The sequence below is a fragment of the Typopeltis vanoorti genome, chromosome 6 (assembly GCF_054136105.1).
Source record: "Typopeltis vanoorti isolate ZY-2024b chromosome 6, IOZ_Tvanoo_1.0, whole genome shotgun sequence".
Taxonomy (NCBI): domain Eukaryota; kingdom Metazoa; phylum Arthropoda; class Arachnida; order Uropygi; family Thelyphonidae; genus Typopeltis; species Typopeltis vanoorti.
Window position 1 is genome coordinate 37,217,743 of NC_143554.1, and position 26,246 is coordinate 37,243,988.

Consider the following 26,246-nt stretch of genomic DNA (forward strand, 5'->3'; position numbering starts at 1 on the left):
CTTCTTCAGCCCAACTTATTCATATGGAAGATGAGTTTGTTAATAAGGAATCTGATATGCAAGATGATATTAAAAATGAATCTACATCATCAACTGAAGGAGAAAGTCAAACAGAAACCATTGATGAGCACATTTCAATAGATGATCATAATGAACCACCTCTCATTATGTCACTAGATTCTGAGCCAGCATCTTTGCAACCAGAAGTAGCAAATGATATTCCGGTAGTAAAAAATGAAAGTAGAAAATGCCGCAGGAAGAAGAGGAAAGATAGACTACAGAAAATAAAAGAAATTAGCCATACTGCCAGTGAAGTGAAGGAGCATGTGGAGAAAAATGAAAATCAGCTTACTCATTTTGAGGATATCACTAATGACACAGCAGATAGTATTAGAGAAGATGATGATAATCCACCTGTTCTTCAGCCTGTTAATCCTCCATCACTTTCTTATTCTGAGTGCACAACTGATCTTTCTCAGTCAGTTAATCCTGTTGGTGCTGTTGATGAGCCGAAAGAAAACATTCCCAAACCTGAAGACAAAACTAAAACCATTTGCAGTGATAGTTCTACCCCTGTCGAACCAGACTTGTGCTGTAATCATTTCACACCCCTAATTCTAGATGTTGAACCATATAATACAGAGGATAAGAAAAAATGTGAAAATGTGGTTAAAGAACCACAAAATGATCTAGAAATGGATGATTCACAGGATACTGATACTGAATTACCTCCAATTTCTGAACTAATATGTGCTGATACTCCCGATCAAAATCAGGGAGCAGATGAACTTGTTGAACCAAATCAATCTCCCAGTAAACAGTTAGAAGAATCAGATAATACTAAAATTAATGAAAGAAGTTCAAATGAAATCAAAGTTGATTCTGAATTTTCTCTTAATTCAGAAGAAAACCGTGATGAAAGAATGCAGGAGATTCCTGAAAAGGAAGTAACAAACATTTCAACAGAAGAAAATGCCGTATCCATAAGTGAGCAAGATGAAAAAAGAAAGCCTGATAGGCCTAGAAGAGGTAGGCGACCAAAGACAAGAAAATATTCAGAATCTTCTTTATCTCTACCAAGATATGAAACTACAGCTATTGATTTTCCTCAAACATTAACTCCCCCACGATCCAGTGGAAAACGTGGGCGTCCACCTTCAGCAGAAAAGGTAAGGAGATCATTGAGGTCAGACATTACAGAGCAGTTGCAAGAAGAAGAAACAGAAGTACAATCTAAGTTCACAACAGATGAATTTCCTTCTCAAGAGGAGAGAACAGAATTGGTTCCCTTACCAGTCTCACCAAGTGCAGAAGAATCAAAGCAGTCGGAAGTTTCTTTAAAAATATCCCTTGAAGAAGAAAATGATGTTGGTAAACAATTAGATAATTTTGCAGCAGATTGTGGAGGCAGTGCATCAAACAAAGAGAACCAGGCTGTGAGTGAGTCCATTTTATTAGACATGAAACAGCTTGAGACTGTAATTGAGCACCCTAAAACAGAAGAGCCTAAAAAGAGAAGGGGAAGAAAAAAGAAAGGTGGTAGCGGAGGGATGGATGCCCATCCAAGTTATTTTTCTCTGCCAACTTTAAATGATAAAGAATGTAAACATGAAGATACAGAACATAAAGAATATCATAGACCTAAAGAGTCAAGATTGTGGTTATCAATATCTTCTGAAAAATCAGCTGAACAGAAATCTAAAGATCATGCAAAAGACAGTGCATATGATGTATTTGAATTTAGAGATTCTGAAGATGAGGAAATTACTTTTGAAAGAGATTTACAATCAAGTGTGAAAGAAAGGTTGCTTGACTCGACTAGGAATGCACTTCATGTTCATGATCACAAACATCATGAAAGTAAGAGCTCTGATTCTAGCCATGATAAAGAAAGAAAACATGAAGAATCAAGACATAAAAGTCATCACCATGAAGAAAGGGAAACTGTTGGCAAAGAATATGTTACAGAACTTAGTCAGCATGGAAAAATTTCGATCACTATAAGACTTCATCAAAAAGATGGACATGATGGAAGTTGCAGTAGCACAGCTGAGGTAGTTAAAACATCTGAGGCATTAAACGTTGATGAGCCCAAAGTAGATAGTGGACGTTTAGAGAAAACTGCAGCTCAGAAACAAGAGCTCGTTGTTAATGAAAATACTTATGCTGGTCCTAGTAAGTCTACAAGGAAGTCAACTCGTCTTATGAATCAAGCCGGAAAAACATCTGTGGATGAAGTCATTGAGGATGTTGTGAAAGGTAATTTTAAAATTATATGCTCACAATCTAATAGCATTGAGGCCCCTCCTGTAAGGGTAACAAGAAGGACTCGAGCTAATAGACAAAGTGAAGAAGGTTTAACAAAGCAACACGAAGAGGTGACTCCAGATTTTGAACAAGATAAAAACAAAAATGAACCAATGTTTATTATTTTAGATAATACAGTGAAAGATGTTTCTGAAAGTAAGAAAGCAACTTGTCATTCCTCTGAGGTGTCATCATCACCAGTATTAAGTGAATCTACAACCAGTACAGAAATAGAAAATACAAAGAATGAAACAAAAATGTCTCTTAGGTCATATCGTATTACTAGATCTGTTGCAAGACAAGAAGCACATAAAGAAAGTATGATGAACAACATATCTCGTACACCAGTGTCTGTTCGTGAACGTACTGCTGAATCTTCTAAAACTGATTCAGCACTTAGCAGTGAAGAAAAAATTAATGTAAGTTCATCTGCTTCTCAGACATCCAATCTTGTAAAAACTACTTCATCTCAAGATGGTAATCATAGAACACCTCTTCCTGTGTTAAAAGTTGAACTTCCAAGGATGACTTTGCTACCCTCAGTTAAAGAAGCTATTTGTAGTCAGTCTGTTTCCAGCAAAACTCAAGAAGTCAATGAAGAAGACAATGATTCAAGATCAAGTCCTGCTGTTCTTATAGACCCAGTTACTGGATATCTCACTCCAGTTAACAAAAATGGAGAACCAACAGGAGTTATACAGGAATCAGCAACTTTGGTATCAAATTCAAGTACAGAGGATCTAGTATCTAAGGATGTTTCAAATAACTTGACTGTTAGTAATGTTTCTGTAAGTTCTTCTAGTGTATGTTCAAATAACACATTGTCTGTAACAAGTTCTTCCCTAAATCCGGTTTGTAAAACGCAGACATCAGAAAAATCAGGATCTTGGAAAATCACCTCATCTGAAACTAGTGGTACTTCAGTTTCATCTACCAGCTGTGCACTTTCTTCCCATACTTTACATTCTTCTACATCAGCAACTCAGTCAACAGCCATAGTTCAGAATTGTACATCTGTTACGCCCACCACTACAACAACACTTCATATAACTACAGGAGCAAAAGCATCATCACCAATTACAAAAGAAGTTATATTACACCCAAGGACATCATTAAGTGCAATAAGTATTAGTTCTCCGGAAATTGAGAAAACATCTGCAGTGAGTATACTACCAGTAAGCCATTCTTCTCATGTTGTTTCTTCTAATGCAACTATAACGACTACAACAACCACAACTACTTCTACTATAACTACTACTTCTACTATAACTGTTGCATCCAGCAGTAGCACAACTCCTGTATCTTCACAAGAATCCTGTGCATCCTCTAAATCTCTGTCTCCTGTTGGCCAACCACAAGTATCTATTAGTCAGCCATTAACTGGCTGGCCTAGAACACCTTCTCCTGCCATGTCACCTTACCAGTCATTTACTCAGTTGTCAACTCATGGTATTCCAATTTCTTCATCTCCTCAAGGATTAAAAGCACCAAGGCCACCAACAACTGTAATCACTTCACCAACTAGCAGTCACCAAACCCCATCGCGAACATCTCCGTCACCAATAATGACTCCAGAACAACAAAAATCACTTGATGGTGTCTCAAAAAATACTATTTCTCATAAGTCTCCATCTGTTTTAGCTGTTGGAATTCCTGCAGTTTCGTCTGTTCAAAATGCAAATGCTACATCTCAAATAGAGGTAAGTTTGCAGTTTTCTTATTATGTAAAAAATATCTCCACCTCCCTTCCCCCTTTTTTTTTTACTGTGCATTTATATATTTAACATGGGATATAGCTACATCCATTTTCAAGCTTATTAATTGTAGTAACACCAGTTCACAGAAATTATAATACATAATTCATATTTCTGTAAATTGATATCTCATAGAGAATAAAAATTACACATTGTTTGTATATATATATATATATAAAAAAAAATCTCTATTTACAATGTATGGTAATCCAACCAGGCCGGCCTGTTTGGCCAAGTTGTTTGCATATACGCTCTCCATCTAAAGGGCTGTGGGTTCGAATCCTGCCATGGGCATGGATGTTTGTGACTTCTGTTTAAATACTAGTGGTGGTGGTGGTCGGCGTTGGTGTAGTTGCTGTTAGTTGTAGTTGGTGGATTGAATTGTGGAGACAGAGAGTTGTAGAGTAGGCACCCTCCCTCGATGAGTCTTTGAACTCCCTGGAGGTGTCGCATAGTAATAATATTCCACAAGGACGTGCAAAGACCGATGTATCCAACTATCGACCAATCAGAATCTCAGTAGTGGTGGTGAAGATTTTGGAAAAGTTGGTTACGACTCGCATTCAGAAATGTATTGACAGAATCTCTACTTTGCAATGAACAGCATAAGTTTACTAAGGGAAGGTCATATTTTAACAACTTGCTCACGTTCTGTAATAATGTTACCACAGAGTTAGAAAGGGGAATGGATATACCATGATACTTTTGGATTTTGCTCATTCTTTTGACAGAATAAAGCATGGATGACTGTTGCATAAATTGGAGAATATGTGATTGCATTATAAAATATTAGTGTGAATAGATATCCAAAAAGTGGTATACGGGGGATGTGAGTCTGCAAAATTTAAATTAACCAGTGGTGTTCCACAAGGATCAGTCCTTGGCCCACTGTTATTCATTCTGTACATTAATGGAATTGAGAAGGATTTGACAGGCCACATAATTTCTGACAACTATTTGCTGATGATGTAAAGATGGGTAGGGTAATCAGTGACATGTAAAGATAATGTAGTCATTTTGGCCTCTATACTAAGTCTTGATAAGACCTTGCCTGGACTATTGCGCACAGTTTTGTAGCAATTCTGATACAGTAGAGAGAGAATGCAAAGGAGTGTCAAAACTGATATCAGAATTGTAGAGGTAATTGTGGAATACTGATTATGAAGATAGATTGAAAATTTCTAGTTTGCAGAGACTAGCAAACAAGAGAAAGAGGGGTGATGATTGAGATTTACAAATTTCTGAAAGGGTCATACAGGAATTCAGTAGATGAAATTTTTCATTTTATAGAGGGTGGCGATAGGACGTGAGGGCATCCTTGAAAGTTGAGAATGAATATTGTCAAGGAGGAGGATTAGAGCTAGATTTTTCTCTCTCATAGAGTTACGCATAATTGGAATGGATTGCTGTTGGATGTTGTGTGTGCAAGTAGCTTGAATGAATTCAAGAACAGGTATGATAGCTGGTGCGAGCCTCCCTGGATGATGATGATAATAATAATAATAGTGTCAAACAAATATTGGCACTAAGAAACTGAAATTTCTGATACAGCAATATTATTGATGCATACCAACTTTTCTCTGCTTACATCATACTTGAAATGGATAACAGAGAAAAATATTAGTTAATTTGAGATATTTACTAATCAGACAGATTTGTGTGTGTGTGTGGGGGGGGGGTTGCTTCTATAACACATGCAATTTCTGTATGGTAAACATGACCTTCAAGTTTTCTTAATTCCAGAAGATGACTAAAATCTTTTTGTTCAGCACTATGTCTGCTGATAGAAAGAGATGCCTTGTTCTGTGATAACTTCTTTGAGCTGTATGTTTTTAGTACCCACTAAAAATTTTTATTTCAACACTTGGAAAGAAAATTGTGCACTCTTTTAAAGGAATGCTATTGCCTACCTATATAGAATACGTTCTCATAGATAATACTTTTCAGAAATATTTTACTGACCTTTGAAGTGTGTACTCTGAAAACTACACTTCCATTATTATTTAAAATGTTTAATATTTATGGATGATATTTATCACTGGAATTACATACAATTTTCAGACAATAAAATGCTTTTATAAAATTCAGTGACAGCAGAACCAATAAAATTGGTCAGTATTTATCATATTCAAAGATTTAAAAAAATTTTAATTTTTTAGTAGAAAACAGTTTATATGAACAAAAGCAAGTTTTCTAGAAATTAGTATGTTAATTAGCATGTGGCGGTGAATTTGAGCTGTGTAGAAGAAAGTGATTTTTAATTGGTGAATAGTCAGTTTTTTTTCCCGTTTTTCTATGTTTTTGAGTGCTAAATTGTTTCTCTGAATACGAGTGTACTTCAGTGATTGTTTTTTGGAAGTTAGTTGCTGTCGCGATATAATATATTTTGGTTACCTTCAGAATCGAATGCATAACGGTGGAAGACAAAACGAAGCTAAGTTTTCATTACTCTATTTAGTTATATTTCATTTTATTTAGTGTACTTAAATGTTTTGTTTTGCTTGTAATTGTTTGTACTTTTTTTTTCTATTTATTTAACAGAATTTATTAATTGAATAATTTACGATTATGCTACTCGGCAGTAAGGAATGATGACGGATTCAGCAGCAGTCGCAAGTGGTGTATCGCCAAGTCCTCCGCCATTTAAGAACTCAATTATTAGCAATATCATAAGGGACTTTGTGGCATGCAGTACTTGCGGCATGTATGCGTCTCGGGAATTAGATATGTGGCTTGTGAAAGAGAGCGGAGAGCGTATATGCGCAAAATGCAGGCAGTTGGAGGAAATAAGTGCATTAGAAATATCGATATCCGACTTTGTTGCTCCAGGAACGGGGAATGAATGTAGGAAGACAAGTAGTGTGATAGGAGAGAATGAAAAAAAGATATATATGAATGAGAAAATAATAGTTGATAGTGTGGAAGGTGTGAGTGACTGTGAAAGTTTAGGAGATGGTTTTGTTTGGGAGAGTCACTTTAGATTAAGAGTGACTGACCTGCAGAGGGAGATAGATGAGTTGAAAGAGGAGGTGAAATGTCTTGTGAATGAGAGCAGAAGTATGAAAGAAAAGATAAGATTTGGAGAATGGAAGAGATAAATGCAAGGAGAATCAGAGTAGGAGAGAGAAAGAATTTAGGGAGTATGAGTGAGAGGTATGGGGGGGGTGCCAGAAGAGGAGGGAATGGAAACAGTAGAAGTGAGGGAATGAGAGAGAGGTATGGGAATGCTAGCAGACGAGAGGATGGAAACAGTAGGAGAGACGGAATGAGAGAGAGAGATATGGAAGTGCTAGAAGAGGAGAGATGGAATGAGAGAGAGGTATGGGAATGCTAGAAGATGAGAGGATGGAAACAGTAGGAGAGACAGAATGAGAGAGGGATATGGAAGTGCTAGAAGTGGAGAAAATGGAAACAGTAGGAGAGAGGGAATGAGAGAGATGTATGGGAGTGCTAGAAGAGGAGAGAATGGAAACAGGAGAGAGAGGTATGGAAATGCTAGAAGAGAGAATAGCAGTAGAGGAGAGGGAATGGTAAGAGGTATAATGTATGGCGACTCAATGATCCGTGGTGTTCAAGATAGGATGCGTGAGGAGTGTTTGCCAGGAGGAACAATAGAAAGGGTGGCTATGGCAAGTAAGAGAGGTGAAAGGGCGGATGAGATGATTGTGATGGTAGGAATGAATGACTTGAGTGGTAATATAAGTCGGGCAGCGAGAGATATGAGGTTTTTGCTTGAGACTGTACAGAAGAAGACAGAGAGAGGAAAAATAGTGTGTGTGTTGCCTAGGTATGATAATGATCAGCTGAGCAGAAGAGCGGTGATATTGAATGGCATAATAGCAAGAATGTGTGACAAGAGAGGACTGGTATATGTGGATGCTTGGAGTGCATTTGAGGAAAGAGAGGAATTGTATGTGAGAGACCGTTTACATTTGAATGAGGAAGGACGTAGGCATCTGGAGAGATTGTTGTTCTGAACGAGTCAGTGTGTCCCAGGGAGGATGATAGCAGGGGGTAGCCTCTTGTGGGAATGGATACTTGGGAGAAGGGAGACGATGTCAGGTAACACTGAGCCCAGTGAAGTCTAGAAGGGATAATGCTGGGTATAGAAACAGTGGCATTTATATGCTTTATACTAATGCCAGGAGTATCCAGAATAAGGGAGAGGAATTGGTGGCGCAGATAGCATCAGCCTGGCCAAAAATTATTGGGATCACTGAGACGTGGTTGACAGAAGGGGCTATAATAACAGGAATAGAAGTTGCTGGGTATAGCATTTTTCGTCAGGATAGGAAGGGAAAGCGTGGTGGTGGGGTACTGCTTATGATAAGTGATGATCTATGTCCTCTAAGAGTGGAGGCTTTGGAAGGAAGTGCGACAAATGATTTTGAGAGCATATGGTGTGAGGTAGAGGTGGACAAGACAGGATATTTAGTGGGGTGTTGCTACAGACCCAGGAGCACGGAGGATGGGGACCAGGAGATGTGTAGACAGCTAAGTTGGGCAAGTGCAAGAAGAATGATTGTTATGGGAGATTTTAACTACAGTAGTATAAATTGGAGAGAGGATGATGCATGTAACAATAGTGGAATGGAATTTCTAGAATTCTTGAGGGACAAATGTCTTAGGCAACATGTAGCAGAGGGAACAAGAGGTTCAAGAGTTTTAGATTTGGTTATAGCATCAGAAGAGTTGATAATAACTGAGATGAAATCTCTCTCACCAGTTGAGAGACTGACCATATGGTTTTGACTTGGAAAATGAATAGACATGCAGGAGTATCAAAGAGACGGGAACTTATGTGGAATTATAATGCAGGTGATTATAATAGTCTTAGACATCAACTTCGGGAAGTTTCATGGAGGGAGGAATTGGAAGGCCGGGATATCGTTAGTGCGTGGGAAATTGTGAAAGAATATTTGTTAGCAGCAATGGCAAGTTGTATACCACGAGTGAAGAAGAGGACACAATTTGGAGTAAAGTGGATGACAAACAATATTAAACAGGAATTGCATGTGAAAAAGAGGCTATGGAAGAGATATAAGGAGACAGGTGAAGAGAGGATGCGTGAAGAATATAAGACACAGGCCAGAAGAGTGACTAGTGTGGTAAGGAAAGCGAAACTGGAATATGAGAGGAGATTGGCCCTAAGATCCAAAGAAAATCCTAGGAAATTTTTTAGCTATGTGGCCAGTAGGAGGAGAAATGACTGTGGAATGATGTTGTGGGATAAAAATGGGAATAGAGTGACTGATGCAGAGGACATAGTGGAATTGTTCAATGACCACTTTATTGGAGTATTTCATCCTGGAGGAGTCAGTTTTAATGCTAGAGGGATAGGGCAGGTTCAAGGTTTAGAGGTACAGGAGGAGAGCGTGTTTCAGATACTGAGAACTCTGGATGTCAATAAAGCTTTGGGACTGGATGGTATTTCACCACGAGTTTTGAGAGAATGTGCTAGGGAACTGACAGTGCCTTTAACCTGGCTTTTCAATGAAAGTCTAGCTTCGGCAAAGGTGCCCAGAGAATGGAAGGAAGGTAAGATAGTGCCATTGCATAAGGGTGGGAACAGACTGGAATTGTCTGATTATAGACCAGTCTGTGTGTCATCAGTAGTTGTTAAGATCTTGGAGAAAGTAGTGAGGGACCGTATACAGCACTGGGCAGATGAGGGTAATGTTATCTCTGAGAGTCGACATGGATTTGTGAAAGGGCGCTCTTGTTTTAACAATATGCTAGCCTTTTATAATAAAGTTACAAGAACATTAGATGAGAGAAAGGCATATACTGCAATTTTCTTAGACTTAGCAAAGGCATTTGACAGGGTGCCACATGATAAGCTGATATTTAAGTTGCAACACATGGGTCTGGATGTCAGATTGGTCAACTGGATTCAGGATTGGCCGTCTGATAGGTATCAGAGAGTTGTGTATGGTGGAGCAGTTTCAAGGAGACAGAAGGTTACGAGTGGGGTCTCACAGAGCTCAGTACTAGGACCTATATTGTTTAACCTTTATATCATTGACATTGCCAGTGGATTGCAAGGGGATATTCAGTTGTTTGCAGATGATGCAAAGCTGGGAAGGGGTATTAGTAATAGTGCAAATATGGTAACCCTGCAAGAGGATTTGAATAAGCTAGATAGATGGGCAAATGAATGGGGGGTGTCAGTTTAATGCAGCAAAATGTAAGGTCTTGAGGTTTGGGAAACATTGATGGGATGCTGCATACTCTATGGGAGGAGTTATACTGGAGGAAGTTGGGGAGACAAGAGATCTGGGGTTGATGATTGATAGAAACCTGAAGTTTAGGGGACATATTGCAAAGGTGGTGAAGGTAACATAGAGGATTGCTGCAATTATGAGAAGGACACTGACCTGCAGAGATAAGAGGGTTATCATTCCGTTGTATAAGTCTCTGATCAGACCACACTTGGATTATTGTTCTCAGATTTGGTCCCCAGGATTTGAAGGGGATAAATTAACTGTGAAAAAGATACAAAGACGGATGACAAAGATGGTCTCAGGACTGTACAAGGATAGTTATGAGAATCGGCTGAGGGAATGTGGACTGCAGAGTTTGGTGGATAGAAGAAGGAGAGGTGATATGATTGAGACTTTTAAACTGTTGAGAGGTGGTTACAGGGGGAGTTCTTTCACTTGGCACTGGGGGAGTTCTTTCACTTGGTTGAACAGCGGTTGAGTGATGACAAGAGGCCATCCCTGGAAGTTACGAAAGGAAACTGTGAGTAAGAAGGTGAGGAGTGGTTTCTTTGCATGCAGGGTGGTTGAGCCGTGGAATGCATTGCCTGATAGAGTGGTGAAGGCGAGAACGGTCAATGAGTTTAAGGAGTGGTATGATAGACTTTGTGTTTCTTAGGGGGGAACCTCCCCTCGATGAGTCTTGACAGACTTTATGCTCTTAAGAAGGACCTCCCACGATGAGTCTTTTGACTCCATGGAGGCCTGAATAATAATAATAATAATAATAATAATTTGATGACTGAAATCTCATATATTTACTCGAATATAACTCACCTTTCCATATATTTCGCACCATTGATTTTACTTTACAAAAAAGGACATTAAAAAGTTTTTCATATACTTCGCACACAGAAAAAATTTTAAAACTTTAAGAAATAGATAGTTAATTATTATTATTATTTTTTTTATTTAATTTTTTTTTTACGAATCAAATAGTCATTACTGTGGTTAGTACGTGTGTTTTTTAGGGATAGATAGTTAATGTTGTTATGGCAGAAATAGTAAAAAAAAAAACTGCCAGATGTGAAGACTAATATGACCATTATTCCTTGTGGTCTTACACCTTGTCTACAGTTCTTGGATGTATCAGTCAACAAACTATTCAAGGGACTATGTACGAAAATTCTACACAGAGTAATGGCAGCCAGCAGCTACAACCTGACTCTGGCAGGAAAGATTAAGAGACCATCATTAGAACTGTTGTGTAACTGGATTTTGAGAGCTTGGGAAATAATTGCAAAGAGTTTTTTAAAAAACATCATCTCTAATGCCCTGGATGGGAACGAAGATGACACTATTTGGGTAGATTGAAAATGCACACTAGGAAACTACTCTTGAGACTAGAAGTAACAATAGTGAATAGAAGATTCTTGGTAAATCATACGCATTTTCAGTTTTTTATAAATCATGGTGATCTTATTATTCTGAAATAATAAAAGGACAAGCAATAATGCAACTGTTTTAATTTAATTACTGAAGCATTGTCACTAAAGATTCAAATATATCGAGTGATGAAGGTGAGCGGCCAATCGTGTAAATAATGTTGATAATTAAAATGCATTCATTTTATAAATAATGTGAGTGATTTATTTATTCATCATTAAAAGTTATTCATATGGGGTTTTCTTCTTTCTTCCCCATCCATTAGGATGGGTTGAGCTCACTTAATGAAGGATTAAGTATACGTATTTTCTGACTGTAAATTCGTATATGTTTATGTGACCAATTTGCCTGTTCTGAGGGACGAAACACCAAAGTTTCCAGGTGAAAAAAACCCTCTACATCTGTATGAGACCAGCTAACTCACCTTTAGTTGAAAGAGACCAGATAAAGGTTCCTCATATTTTGGTCTATACCGACTGAGCTGTAGAGGTATAATAGAGGCTCTATATTTGTATTATAAACTTTCATCTATATATTTGCCTCTTTGTATTATTTCTACTTTATTATGTCGTCGGGTGCTGCACTGTTGTAAACTCTTGATTGTGCTCTATTGTTATTTACTATCTTTAATCCTTATGCTTTATTCTGCTTTAATCTTTGTAATATCTTATTTTTATTCTCTATCTTATCTTGTTCCTTATTCTACCTTAGAGAATACTATTTCATACAAAGTTTATCCACCTTTTGTACTACTTGTCGTATGCCTACGAGTACTGGAAAATTTATTTATGTTTCGACTGCGCCACCAGTATTCTTATCTTGGCATAAGACTCAGTAATACGGCCAGTAGATCTCTCTCACTTTCTAGCATAAATTCCTTCAATAAAATTATCATAAACAGCAGTGGTTTTCAAGCACTTAAATTATGCTTTTAATACCTTATCTGTTTCCCACTCTCAGGTCTAGGTTTATTTAGGAACAGTGCATTGTAAATCAAAAGATCAGGCAGCATTCTGTTGACATATAAGTAAAACACATTTATTTACACAAATACAAAAGTACATCAATTAAACGATAGGGAGGTTACTCTCTCTACCTATCCGAAAACTTGAGCGTAAAAAAAATCTTCCCTTTGCAATTCTAAACCAACTTTACAGCATAAATATTCATTTACTTTTCTGCTTATGGATTAAAACTCTAATCTATTCATAAAGAAGTTAACGTGCTATATCAAGTTATTACACAAGAGTATTCTACTCATTAGAAAGTCAAAACTTTCTCATATACACTGCTATTTCCTAGTATCTTATCAGTCCATCTAAATTATTTTATTAGATTACATAAAAGAAATACAGGACATATAAAAAGGAACAAACTCGCATGGGATCCGCTATCGCACTCATTCAAGGATCGGCATAGCGTTAATAGACTTTGTCTTCCATCTCAGGCCTTAGGCTTCCTTAGACTTCAATAGATCTGCATGAGGTTTCAGCGTACGGAGCACATGCAATCTCATCCAGATGGTGGTGCAAGTTTTCCGGCAATTTACCAGACAGCGGAACTTCGTCTGATCTGCGCCGATCCTTTTAAGAATGACCTTGAAGGTGGGCATACACAGAGCTTGTAAACAAAGGTTTCCAAAGCATTTAGTTAGAACAATAACATACAGTTTCTAGTGACATAGCATTTTCTTTTGTTACTAACTTTAACCATTCTTTGTTTACTACATTTTGGGCAGGTTAAATTTTCCATAGGATTATATGCGTTCTTTATACAAAAGTTATTCTTACAATACAAACTTTTTGAGATGTGACCTCTGTAAAAGTCGATGTAAAGTGCTTGTAAAATTCCAAGCTAAATCGAATTTTACTGAGGATTTAATTATAAATGTTAATTCATTTTTTTCCTGTAAAACTTTGGTTTCTGAAAATTCCTGTACATATCTCGCACCATGATTTTTTAACTTTAATATTGAAGAAAAACGTGCGAGTTATATTCGAGTAAATACATTACATACTTAAATGAATTTCTTTGCATTTTTGCTATGCTGGACACTTGCAATTCTTTAATGTAGCCATGCCTTCAGATTGTGTATTTTGAAATGAAAAAAAAAGTGTATAATAGCCGAAGTGCTCTTTACTTTACATTATCCAAAGAGAAGGGGGGGGGGATCTCCCTCTCTCACGTGTGCAGTTCTTGTCTGTGCAGGTGAACATCAACTTACGAACATAATGTGTTTGTAAGCTGAATTTATTTTTTTCATAAGATATATTGTTAAACATATTAATATATTGATGAACTTTAGGCATCTAAAATGTTTTTAAGCCCAGGGTTATGTGTTCATTGAATGATCAAAGTTGATTAGCTCATATGGCTTTCAGAAATAAGGTCTTCACATCTTAAAGGTTCATAAGTAGTCATTTGCCTATCTCTTATTTGTGTATTAACTCTCTCATTATTTTGTATATTCTGTCTGCAACAAATTCCTCTTTCTGTTGCATTAAAGAGGTTGAAGAAAGCTATGAAATTCAAGTAGAGAATGGACTGCTATTCTCTACTTCTGTCTGTTGTTTTTCAGCATAAATGTTATTTTTCTTCTTCTTCTTGCTGCACTTCTTAGCCATGCCTGTTTTTTTCCTAATACTTTAATAAGTCTCTATTGTTCTAATAATTATTCTCTTTGCAATACTTTATTGAATACTGGAGCTAATTCACTGGCTGTATTCTCCACATTTGCTTTTAAAAACTTCAGTTGTTATGCTATCATTTTCACATCTTTGTGTTTTTCACTTCTTTATGGTTCTTTTTTATTTCATTTATTTTATTTCAAATTTATTCTTCTGTTGAAATGTTTAAGATTTTTTATTTTTTCCATTCTTCACAATTAAAGTAGCTACAGAATATTGTTTCCATCTCACTCTATGCCTCATTTCTTTTTGTTAGTAGTTTACCATATTTGTCTTTTTTATGGAAACTTTCAAAATTCTGCTTTTAACATCTTCACATTCTTTCCAGGATATTATTTATATGATTTGACCATATCCTCCATTAATCTTCTTTTGTCCTGCAGTTTTTATTTTTATTTATTTATTTTTATTTTTAATATTGTTCTGGATAAACACTCCTTAACATTTTTGATTTGGCATGTTGTTGTTTAGATTCCCTTCTCCGCCATATCAAATTCCAAGTTTATTGCAGATTTCTAAATTCTGAGTTCATTATTTGATTGTGTTTTATTGTCAATATGTCATTTGTTATAAACTTTTTTAAAATCTGCAGTTTTCAGTTTTTTGCTGCTGTATTTTATGTTCCTGTAGGTTTGTCCTGTTTCTTGTTACCTTTTCTTCAGCGAGAAGTTCATTAAATCCATTCCTCAATATTTTAGCAATCCTTTCTTTTTCGTATTCATGTTTATAAAAAAGCATGATTATTTTAGATCTCATTTTAACAGTTACTATATAATATGGATGGGTGTAGAGTCTGAAAGGGGAACAAATATTGCATCTGCTCCCCTTTCCAATTCCACATTCATTATAAAACTCCTGAATTTTCCATTAATGATATTATTGATTTCATTTTTAATTATGCTATCTGGTGACACCCTTGTTGCCTAATTACTCCTGCCAGTGATTAAGCTCTTCTAATAAATATAAATTTTTTGCTGTTATCATCTTGCTCCCTGCCTCCCACATGGGCATCATTTCTCATTCCTTTCTCTTCCTTTGATGTTTTATTTCTGATCTTTTGTAGTTAAATCTCTCATCAATATGAATCATATTTGGGTGTTATGTCTTAAGTCTGTTCATAAAACAATCTTTCTCTTCAGAGATTGTGTCATTTGTTGTTTTATGCATATGAACTTGTATTACTAGCATTTTTATATAATTAGCAAATGGTTACATTTCTATCAGTTAAAGATGACTCTCATTTATAACGATTTATATATATATTCATTGATTTATAATGATGGATTGATCTCTTCAGAGATTGTGTCATTTTTTTTTTTTTTTATGCATATGCACTTGCACTTGTATTCCTGGCATTTTTATATACTTAACAAAGAATTTTTTGGTTACATTTCTATCAGTTAAAAATGACTCTCATTTATAAAGATGGATAAACCCTTTCTTTGTTCTGAGTTTCTTCACCCAAGTATCGGGTATTACCCAATTTGGATCTTCATCTTACCAAAAGCTAATTTCAGAGATTCATAAAATGTCACTGTTATTATCTCTTAATTTGTTCTGTCATCTCACAAGTTTTTCAAGTCTGGTTCTTTGTTCTTACATTCTCACATGCTGTTTTAAGAATTTGCTTGGATGATTTCAGATATTTATTTCTATGTTGGCTTGTCTGTATGCCACAACACTTCATTTACATAGTACCACATATACGATTCTTGATATCAAAAGATGATACATGTAATTTTCAAGTCTCTCAGTTTCTCTGATGATCAGTTGTTTTTACATTGGTGTAAGAGCCAGCTTTGGCATTATTTTCATTTGTATTGCATTATTTAAAAGGTGACAAATGTGACCAGAAGCCTCCTATGCTCCTTTTGGTAATGAATGTTTTTTTTAAAAAAAACAAAAAAACTGTTAATGATTTTTACTGATGTTGAAAGTTTATTTTTCACTTGGTTAGACTATAATAAATTTACTTTAATTCTTTATCCAAGTGTGAGCAAACAAAGTTAGACTATAATAAGTTTGCTCTGTAATAAGCTTTGTTTGCTCACACTTGGATAAAGGATTAAACTAAATTTATGATTTTTACTGAATTTCTGTATTTTTTTTATATGCTTTAAAAGAATGAGTATTAGTCATTCATCTATGTATTAATTTTTCTGTCATTTAAATAAATGATATCCCAGATTATGTTTTCTAGTATATAAAAAACAAAAGTTTTATATTGAATATATTTGCTGTTCCATTTTTTATTATATATTTTTTCTTCCTCTTATAACAGAATACTATTACTCAAACAACCACCACTCTTACACAGACTGTAGCTGATACTGATGCAGCTATAGAGACATTAAGTAGAACGGTTTCATCTTCTGTACCACTTTCCTCTACTTCAACTCATGTGCAACCTCCACCTGCTCATGGCAGACAAGATTCTGTTACTGTTGTTACAGTGACAACACATGGTACAACATGGACCATAACAAGGACTACTGCTTCAAAAACAACCTCATCATCATCATCATCTCGACCTGAAACTACTACTAGCAGTCAAGTTACATCCTTACCTACAGACACAGTCAGTTCTAATGCTGCTTCACCTGTCACCATAGTCAAAATTGAACCTAGGATGACCCAGTCAATTACAACACCAGTATCTAAACTTCATTCTCATCAGCCAAAACAGAGTTCATTTTTACATCAGGTTGGATTTCCTGTTCCTGCTTATGAAGCTGCTGTGGTATGTTAACTTTTTGTGTTTTTCAGTAACATGGTATTAATCTGCTTAGTGTGAAAGATGCATTCCAAAGAAAGACTACTCTTTAACAACCGACCTGAAAATTAAGTTAGAATAGTGGGATGGATGATATATATATATATATATATATATATATATATAAAATACATATACGATTTCACAAATGAGTGAGCTAAATTTAGTCATAAAAGTTACACAAAGATTCAATCCTGCAAATGTTAATAATAGTTATAATTTAGCTATGCATATTCTAAAATGTTTAAACGTATTACTGTGCTAAACGTTATTTTAGTATCATTCAACAAAAAAATAAAACAAATAATAATAATTTTGTTTTTATTCAAAATGCACACACACAAATAGATATCCACAACTGCAATAAAAGTCTATTTTTGCTATAAAATATAACATGTAATTGTAATGAAAATCCCTTAAAAATTACAAAGAATTGAGATTATAATAAAAGCTAATTAATTTGCTATTGTTCTATATGTGATATAATAGTATCAGTGCTAAACACCACTGACTTTAGGATCATACTAGGGAAAAGCCTGGCATTAAATATTATATTATATTTAATTGAATATCTTGACCATTAATGCTATATAATAAGTGAAGATTTTTAAGAATATGTTGATGAAAGGATTTATTTATTCAGTTATTAATAGCCAGAGAAATGCAATTTAAAGACTATAATTAAACTTATTGATGCAAGTCCTGAATTTTCTTTTATATTTCCTAGTAAAGTGCATACAGTTGTAATGTGCATGTTACAAGATTTTCTAAGTTTTGTGAACAGTACATTCAACTCACTGTAGCAAGCACTGATATAACAAAGTCACTACCAAAAAGTTCTGAACATAGTTCTGAAACTATTCCTGTGGGTCCCCATGACTTTAGTGAGAGTCGATTGTATTCTTTGTTTATATGGGTTTAAGATTTGTGCATTGTTATTATTGTGGTTTGAAAGAAAAGTACTTAGCCAACCAATTTGTATTCTATATTGGTGCTAAAAATAAAACAAAGCTATAATAAATGTGACCATCATACTAGCTGGGGGGGGGGGTGTTACTGAGTAGGCGTTTTCAGAAACTAGGAAAGACAATGTTCCAGTACCCGACTTTCAAACTGAAAGTCATCATCAGAAGAATTGAAGATAGGTACCATCAACATATATCAATTGAAAAGAAGTTCAACTGAAAAACTAGAGAAGTACCATGTCAACATAATAGGCATTACCAAGACCAAAGAAGAAAAAAAAGGTGAGATCTGCACAATAATAAATATATCATATTTGGACACTAGTGATCAGGAAGAGGAATGAGTAATTATAGCTTTCAACTAAACAGGAAGGTTACGAGTAGAGTGAAATATATTTGTGCCATAGAGGGGGGGGGGTCTACCAAGGAAGAAGTGGAGGAATTTATTGAGTAATTAGAGAAAGCAACTGATATAAAGAAAAGCTGATCTTGTTGGAAATTTAAATTCTGAGTTGTAAATGAATCCAAGACTTATGGAAATGTTTTGGGAAAAACTTGGAGAAAATTAAAAAAACTAATAATGATGTTAAGTACATGCTAAATTTCTATTCAAGACAGAACTGATCATTGCTAATGCCATATATCAACATAAAGATGTGCACAAATTCACATAGAGAGAGAGGGGGGGGGTGAGCACACAACAAATAAGAAAAGCCTTATTGAATATGTTATGTGATATCTTCACTCTGGTTTAGAATATATGAGTATAGAGGGCTGGATGAGAATTACAGAAGAAGTGTTCCAGGCAAGATTTATGCAAGCATAACTTGAAAAGAGGTGAGAAAGATTGTGGAAGAGAAACTTAGAGTAGAACAAGCTGGGTTCAGGCCAGATAGAGGTTGTCAGGACCAGATTTTCACTTGAAGACAAACAGCTGAGAAATCATGGGAATATGACAGGGATCTGTGCTTAAGTTTTGTAGATCTGGAAAAGGCATATGACAAGATACTCAGGAAAAAGGTTTTCAAAACACTATACAGTTATATGGGATAAGTGGAACATTATACATAGTAAGTGAGCATTTAGAATTGAAGGAAACACAGAAGATGGTTTAATGCAAAATCAGGTGTGAGACAAGGATGCACTTTATCTCCACTCTTATTAATATGGATCTATATGGATCACATTATGAAAGAGTGGCATTATACCTCATATCAGAATTGGAGATATCAAACTTAGTTCTTTGCTTTATGCAGATGATATTGTATTTCCAAACATATCCAGTGTAAGTCTCCAGGATTCTCTAACTAAATTGAATAACCGCTGTAAGAAATTTGGCATGAAAATCAGCAATAAAAAAATACTAAAACTATGAAAATGGACAGGAATATAGAACAAGTAAAATATTTCATCTATTTAGGCACAGTTTTTAGTGAAGATAGCAAGTTAAATCTGTAAATAGACAACAGAATAAGCAAATCTATGGTGGGGATCCATACCACAATTAGCCAAACCACTGAACTAGAACTATGCAAAACACTATTCTAACAGTTTTAAGTTATCGATTTGAGAGTTGGGTTAGAAATAAAGCACTTGATCTAAGATAGTTCTGAGAAAGATTAGGGGAATGAACAGATGGCATCAATGGTAGAATCATTATTATTATTATTAAGTGTCTGCGCGGTTAGCCTAGTGGCTATGAGTTTCGTAACCATATGCCTGGGGAAGGAGTGTCCTAGGTTCGATTCCCATCGGTGACGTGAGGAGCTGAAGGATCTTCCTCAGCCATAGCCAAGTTAGCCGGTCTTGAGCATAGACAGTAGGGTTTTTCCTCCAGTTTATCCTGAGGTTTTTTTATTCCGCAAAGCAGGCAAACCGGCCTTGAGAACTCAACACTACTGGACATAGGATACACAGGGGCGTAGGGCTGACCACCTTATCCTGTGAATGGTTTGAGGTCCAATGATTAATAAACCCTCGACACCGCAAGGTAAAAGAGGGTAAAAGGAAGATGAGATGAGATTATTATTATTATTTGACACCTGCTCTACAACTTTCTCTCCACCACTCAATCTACCAACTGACTGCAACTCACCAACGCCGTCTATTGCCGACCACCATCATACTATTTCCACAGACAATCACAAAACATCCATGCCCCACGGCAGGATTTGAACCCGCAGCCTTTGGCTGGAGAGTGGATATGCTAGCCACTTGGCCAGCCAGGCTGGCTCGTATTAAAAATGAAGACATTAGGAAGGAACTTGACATTGTTTGCATTCAAGAATCTGTGAGCAGGGCTAATCTAAGGTGGTATGGTCACTTAAACAGAATGGGAAAGAAAAGGTTAACAAAACAGGTGTTCTAAGACATGAACAAGACCCAGAGGAAGACCACCGTCTAGGTGCATTGATTCATTCGGAAGTGTTTAGCAGCAGGAAATTTTAGATGTGACAATATTGGAGTGCAGACAAGTAATATAATTTGGAGGAAAATTGTTGATAGGAGATTATTAATGATGTAAACAATCATGTAGTGCTGTCATAGTATCCTTGAGGTTATATATATATATATATATATATATATATCAGAAAATGATGATGATTGTACTGTCTGACCACAGATGCGAGAACTCTGGCTGGCACAATGCCAAGAAGAGTCAATTCATGTTGAAGGGGAGAAAGGAATAAGACGATGTATGAATTCGTCACCAACATGCAAAATCTCATACTTGATATATTGAAAATTTTCCAACTGTTGTACAAGCAAAATAGTTGCCACTTAAAAAACTAGAATTTTGATAAAAGAAAAGGTAATTTTCCAACGTATAATAATAAACACTCTTAATTTGCCCTATTATCGGAATGGATTCGCTGCCTTCTGCCATGTGCAGAAGTGTCGAGGGGGGGGGGGGGTCTTGCATCTGTGGTTGGACAGTACATGGGATTTGAAATAGGAAGCAATCATTTAGTTTTGAGCATGATAAAAGAAAATGAATATCATTTTGGGGGAAAAAAAAATCTCAGATGTTTTACAAAGAATCAGCCAATGAGACGTAAAACTTAGAACCTCATGATTATAGTGTAGGACTTGCTTTACCTATAGATTAAACCTAATAATCAGAACTTAACAGTCATTTGTCAGCAGTATAGTATTTCTGTAGTGGAATTGGAAAGATCTAAGTCAAGTTTTCAACTGAAGGTGAGTTAGCTTGTCTCGTGATATGTTGTTAGAGTTGTTTTATCTCCTGGAAATTCAAATTTTTAACTGCCAGTAAACAGAAGACTGGCCAGAGAAATTCTATTTCTGGACATAAACACAGGTCTTGTAGTGCCTTAGTTGCTTCATTATAAGATATTGTTATACTTTTGTATGTATGTACTGCTGTGCATTATGGGAGGGGCCACTACCCCAACCAGTTTCAACCTTTATTGAGGTCTCATCAGTGGGAACCAGAAGCCCTTTATGTCAGGTCATTAGCCTCTGTATATAAGCAGCTCAGTCATGCATTACATCAACCTTGGTATCTCTTCTGAATCCAGCTCCCACTGATAAGACCTTAAGAAAGGTCAAAATGGTTTCGGAAGTGGCCCTTCCCAGAATTCATAGCTGTGCGTGCACACACACACACACACACACACACCTGAAAGGATATGCACTTTGCGTTATAAGGCAATTGGTGTGAATCATTAGCCTTTGTTTGCTTACACTTGGATAAAGGATTAATCAAGAATATAATTTTTTGGCATCTTTAATTTATAGTATAACAAAGTGAAATATCTTTCGATGTGTAAAATAAAAATTCTATCCAAAATTTACTGTGTTGTTTGAATATCTGGATTTCTTACCCAGTGTCTTAATTCTATACAATAACAGCAGTCAAGAAACTCTAGAGAGATTAAAAAAAATAAAATAAATTCATCAGTGATACCTCACTGATTTTATTGAAAATTGAAAGGAGCTAACTATATGTAGAAAGTTTTTTACCTTAGGTATAATATACGTTAAAGATACCAAGCTATTTTAAACCTGGTTTTAATCCATTTCCCAAGTAAGCAAACAGACAAAGTCAAGTTTGCACCCCTGCAAGTAATGCAAGTCTGGGTGACCTCGCACGTAGTGCAAGGCTTAGGCAACTCATGGTAAAGGTGGAATAAGCTCTGATCACTATTCTTGGTATTTACCATTAATGCAAAGCACATCTCCTTGAGGAGATGTATGATGCTGTGTATTAAAGGCAAGGGGGCCACTAGTGGCCCTCTTGCCTTTCTGGCTGGTTTGTCTGTTTTGTAGGATGAAAACCCAAGTTTATGGAAGGGAAAGTTATTTTCTAGAAAGCCAGGAACTTTTATCAGGGTTCTTTGATTCTTAGATAGGATTTGAAACTAGGTCCTTCTAGCCAAACAGCTTTATCTGTACTGAATGGGCAACAGAGGTTCTAATTTGAACAAAAAAAATTATTAATTTTTTAAGGTGTATATGCACACCAAACACTCTTAACATAATAGATTTCATCAAAAAAAAAGAAAAAGTTGCATTGTTACTTTTTGAGATTATCTATGACGACTAGGTGAGCATTCCAGTGAAGAACATTACTACAGCTTATATGCTTATGCATGTTGGAAACACAGCCCAACATGCTGTGGTATTGTATCATCAACATCCTTTTTTCACTAAAGTGCTAGTAGCATCTCAAATTGGCCAGATGGTGATCTGAACATGACAAGCCCTCTGATGTGCTCAAATGCTGCAGTATGATATTCTGTTATAGTATTTGCACATGCATATGTATGAGACCATGAACTTTTTCATTGACATCATAAATACCTCAGGAATACATTTTATCTTTATTTCAGTTTTCCCTTCAACTCTAGTGCAGCATTTTCTAACAGTTTGTTGTGAATAACTTTCATTTGCAAAAAAAAAAAGCGCTTCCTTTAAGTACTAAAAGTTTTCTTTTAGAATTAAGTATTGCAGGTATTATTATTATTGATCCTTTAAAATGTGTAATTTAATATGGAATATGTAATTCTACATTATGTTTAATAAATATTCTATAAACAAACTGTAAATATCCACATGTTGTTTTATTAACTTCTAATGTTTAAAATTCACATAAAAATAACAGAAATTGTTCTCCGCTTAATCATAGTTTGGCTTCATCACAGACAGATTTTGTGTTTTCAAAAACTACCCTTGAAAATATTGTTTTATGAATAAGGCTTATTAGTAAGCAAAAGATTTTCATTTGAAAGTGATATTTAAGTGCCCTTTTTTTTTTTTTTTTTTTTTTTTTTTTTTTTTTTGCATGTGACCAAATATTTGGGGAACCAAGCACCCACATGGCACTAATATACTATAAATTATGCAAACATTTGTTTGTCAGATTCATAAAGGAGAAAAAAAAGTTTTTTTTTAAGTTATACCTCCTGATTTAAAGTATTTTTGTGTAACTTTATTTCAACTCATAATAAAGTAGAAAAATTTTTAAAGATTATAAATGATATTGTACTTCTTTTTTCAGCATTCTTCATCCCATGGTTTGACTCCAGTCACCACTTCTAGTGGTGGAGTGATAGCAGAACTTTTACAAAATCCTCATCTCCTTCAGCAGCACAAAGACTATGTGGCTGCAGCTGTTGCTGTTGCAGCTTCTAACAATCAGTTACCTAGTCAAATAATGCGGCCCTCAACTCCAGCTTCAGGAATGCATCCAGATATTGCTTCTAGACTTGGCAATCCAACTCCACCTCACACACCTACACCTCCGGTAACATCATCAACTCATACAATACAACCTCCTGAAATTCATGCCACTCATGTCTCTACTGGACTGCACTTGAGACACCCAAATCAGCCACCTTTAATTGTTCCACCACCACCATCGTTGGGTATTCATCCTTCCGAACTTAATGCATATGTGCATCAGCAGATGATGTACGCTGCAGCACATCCTCACTATGCTGCTATTCATCCTGAACTGCGTGCTCAACAAGAGGCTCAAGCAAGAGCAGCTGCCATGAGTATAGCCCCACGATTTGCTTACCCCCCTATGCCACCATCTAGTGCACCACCTGGAGGCTTTCGCCAACCATTAGAACCTCGGCTATCCCATCCTCAGTGTACTGATTCAAAAGGTGATATTAAGCCTGTGATAGAATCAACTAAAGTGGTTCATGAGCATAGAGTTCAGGAAGAAAAATCACCTCAGTCCATGATGAAAAGTATTCGTGTAAAACAAGAGATAGACGTTGAAACTAAAGTTGCTCTTTCAGATATCAAACGGTCTGAAGAACATGAATCACGGTCGTTACTTCATGATAATAAACAGTTATCTGCATCTTCTGTTACGCCTCCCATAAGTAGTTTGCGGCCGCCACCTATGCCATATCCTGCTTCCATTAGGCAACTTGGTCCACATATTTCAGTATCTCCCCATGAGCGAATAACGGACTCACCAGTTGTTGCTAATTTATACAGCCAAGGACAATTGAGGGCTTCTCTTCATCATCATCATGTAGATACTGATGATCACAAAGCTGATGCTTCCTCTCGTTCCCAGCTAAGTCATACAGTTAAAACTGAAACAATAGAAAGAGACGTCAAGCCACCTGTAGCTCATCAAAATCTCCCTACAACTGTACCTTATCATGGACTTGAGCCACGTAATCATTCCACTAGACAGCCGGTAATGGGAATACCTCCTGTGGGTTCACCTGCTCCAGGTTATCTTGAAGGTCGTTCCATTAGTCAACCAGCACATTCTCCTGGTGCATTAGCACTGAAGAAAGACACAGCATCCTCATCTCTTTGTACATCCATTTCTCAGTCACATTCACTTCCCAGTGAGCCACGAACTACACCAGATCTCTCTAAAAAACTAGTTCATTCAAGGACATTAGCACATCAAGGAGCTGCACCATCTCCTGGACCTATTGGCATAAATGCTGCACATTCTCCATTACCTTGGCCTGCAGGTATCCAGCCTCATAGTCCTCATCCTTCAGTCCCACCCTCACACTCCATGGTGCCACCATCAAATGAACCATCAGTACGGAGAGGAAGCATGCATCTTATTCCTCAGATGGGATCTGAAGCACCAATTCATGCACCACCACCAGCACATGCCATGTCCCAGCCTGGAAATGTGCCTCGGACACAGCCACAGACACCACCCCATGCCAGTCAGGTCCCACCTCAGGGAGATTCTTTTCTGTTACAGGTGAATGATTTTTTTGTTATGTAAAAGTAGTGTAGATTTGTTCTTGTACAGAACAGACATAACATGCATGTATTAAATATATTAAATACATGCTAAAAAGAGTTTTTAGGATCTAAATAGGATAAATGAGGATGTAAAATTTTAAAAGGATAATGAAAATCAGCATGAACCATATTTTGTAAAATTTCACATATGTATATAAAACTGTAATTTCATATAACACTTGGTATGCAGCATTTGCTATAAAACTCCATAATTAGGCATTTAATGTATACTTGAATTATTTATGCATTAATCTTTTAGTCCATGCATATATGTTATTACATCGAAAATGTAGACAGTTGATAACTTACGGATAAACAGCACAGTTTTCCAGGTTTATCAAAATAGGGAATGTGTGATAATGGGGAAAAGAATGACACACATCCTTTTCCCTATACTCACAAAGATATAGAAGTTCTCCATTGGTTGCGCACTAAATTTCTGTGTTCTGTGACCTAGAAAGAATGTAGTAATTGCATATTACATTGTGATGTACATATATTGGCCACTGAATTAACAACTTTGTGGAAATCAGTGGTTTCCATGTAGGCATGTGACTGCTGGTATTGAATCTTTTCTTCAATTCCCTCTGCATAGTTAGGTGAGATATGTGTTGGTAACAACATTAAATGCTTCAATCAATTGCTGCACACAGGAAGTTCTGTTGGTCCATACAACCTTTTCAGATAATTATTATTATTATGGGCAACTCCAAGAAGTCGATAGACTCATCGAGGGAGGCCCTAACATCATGTCAAGAACAACTATTCAACATTCACACAGTATCTATCATACCTCGCCTTGAACTCATTCACAGTCATGGCACCCACAACAGACTGGCAGCTTATTC

General features: G+C 36.2%; 1 protein-coding gene across 1 annotated transcript in view; it reads left to right on the forward strand.

Moving 5' to 3' along the window:
* Positions 1-26,246, forward strand: part of spen (spen family transcriptional repressor split ends) — a 570,588-nt gene that overhangs the window by 476,558 nt on the left and 67,784 nt on the right. Inside the window, exons 14-16 of the mRNA XM_090393943.1 lie at positions 36-4,007; positions 16,676-17,134; positions 23,657-25,354. Coding sequence (XP_090250069.1) covers positions 36-4,007; positions 16,676-17,134; positions 23,657-25,354 — 6,129 coding nt within the window. The remainder of the gene's footprint in view (positions 1-35; positions 4,008-16,675; positions 17,135-23,656; positions 25,355-26,246) is intronic.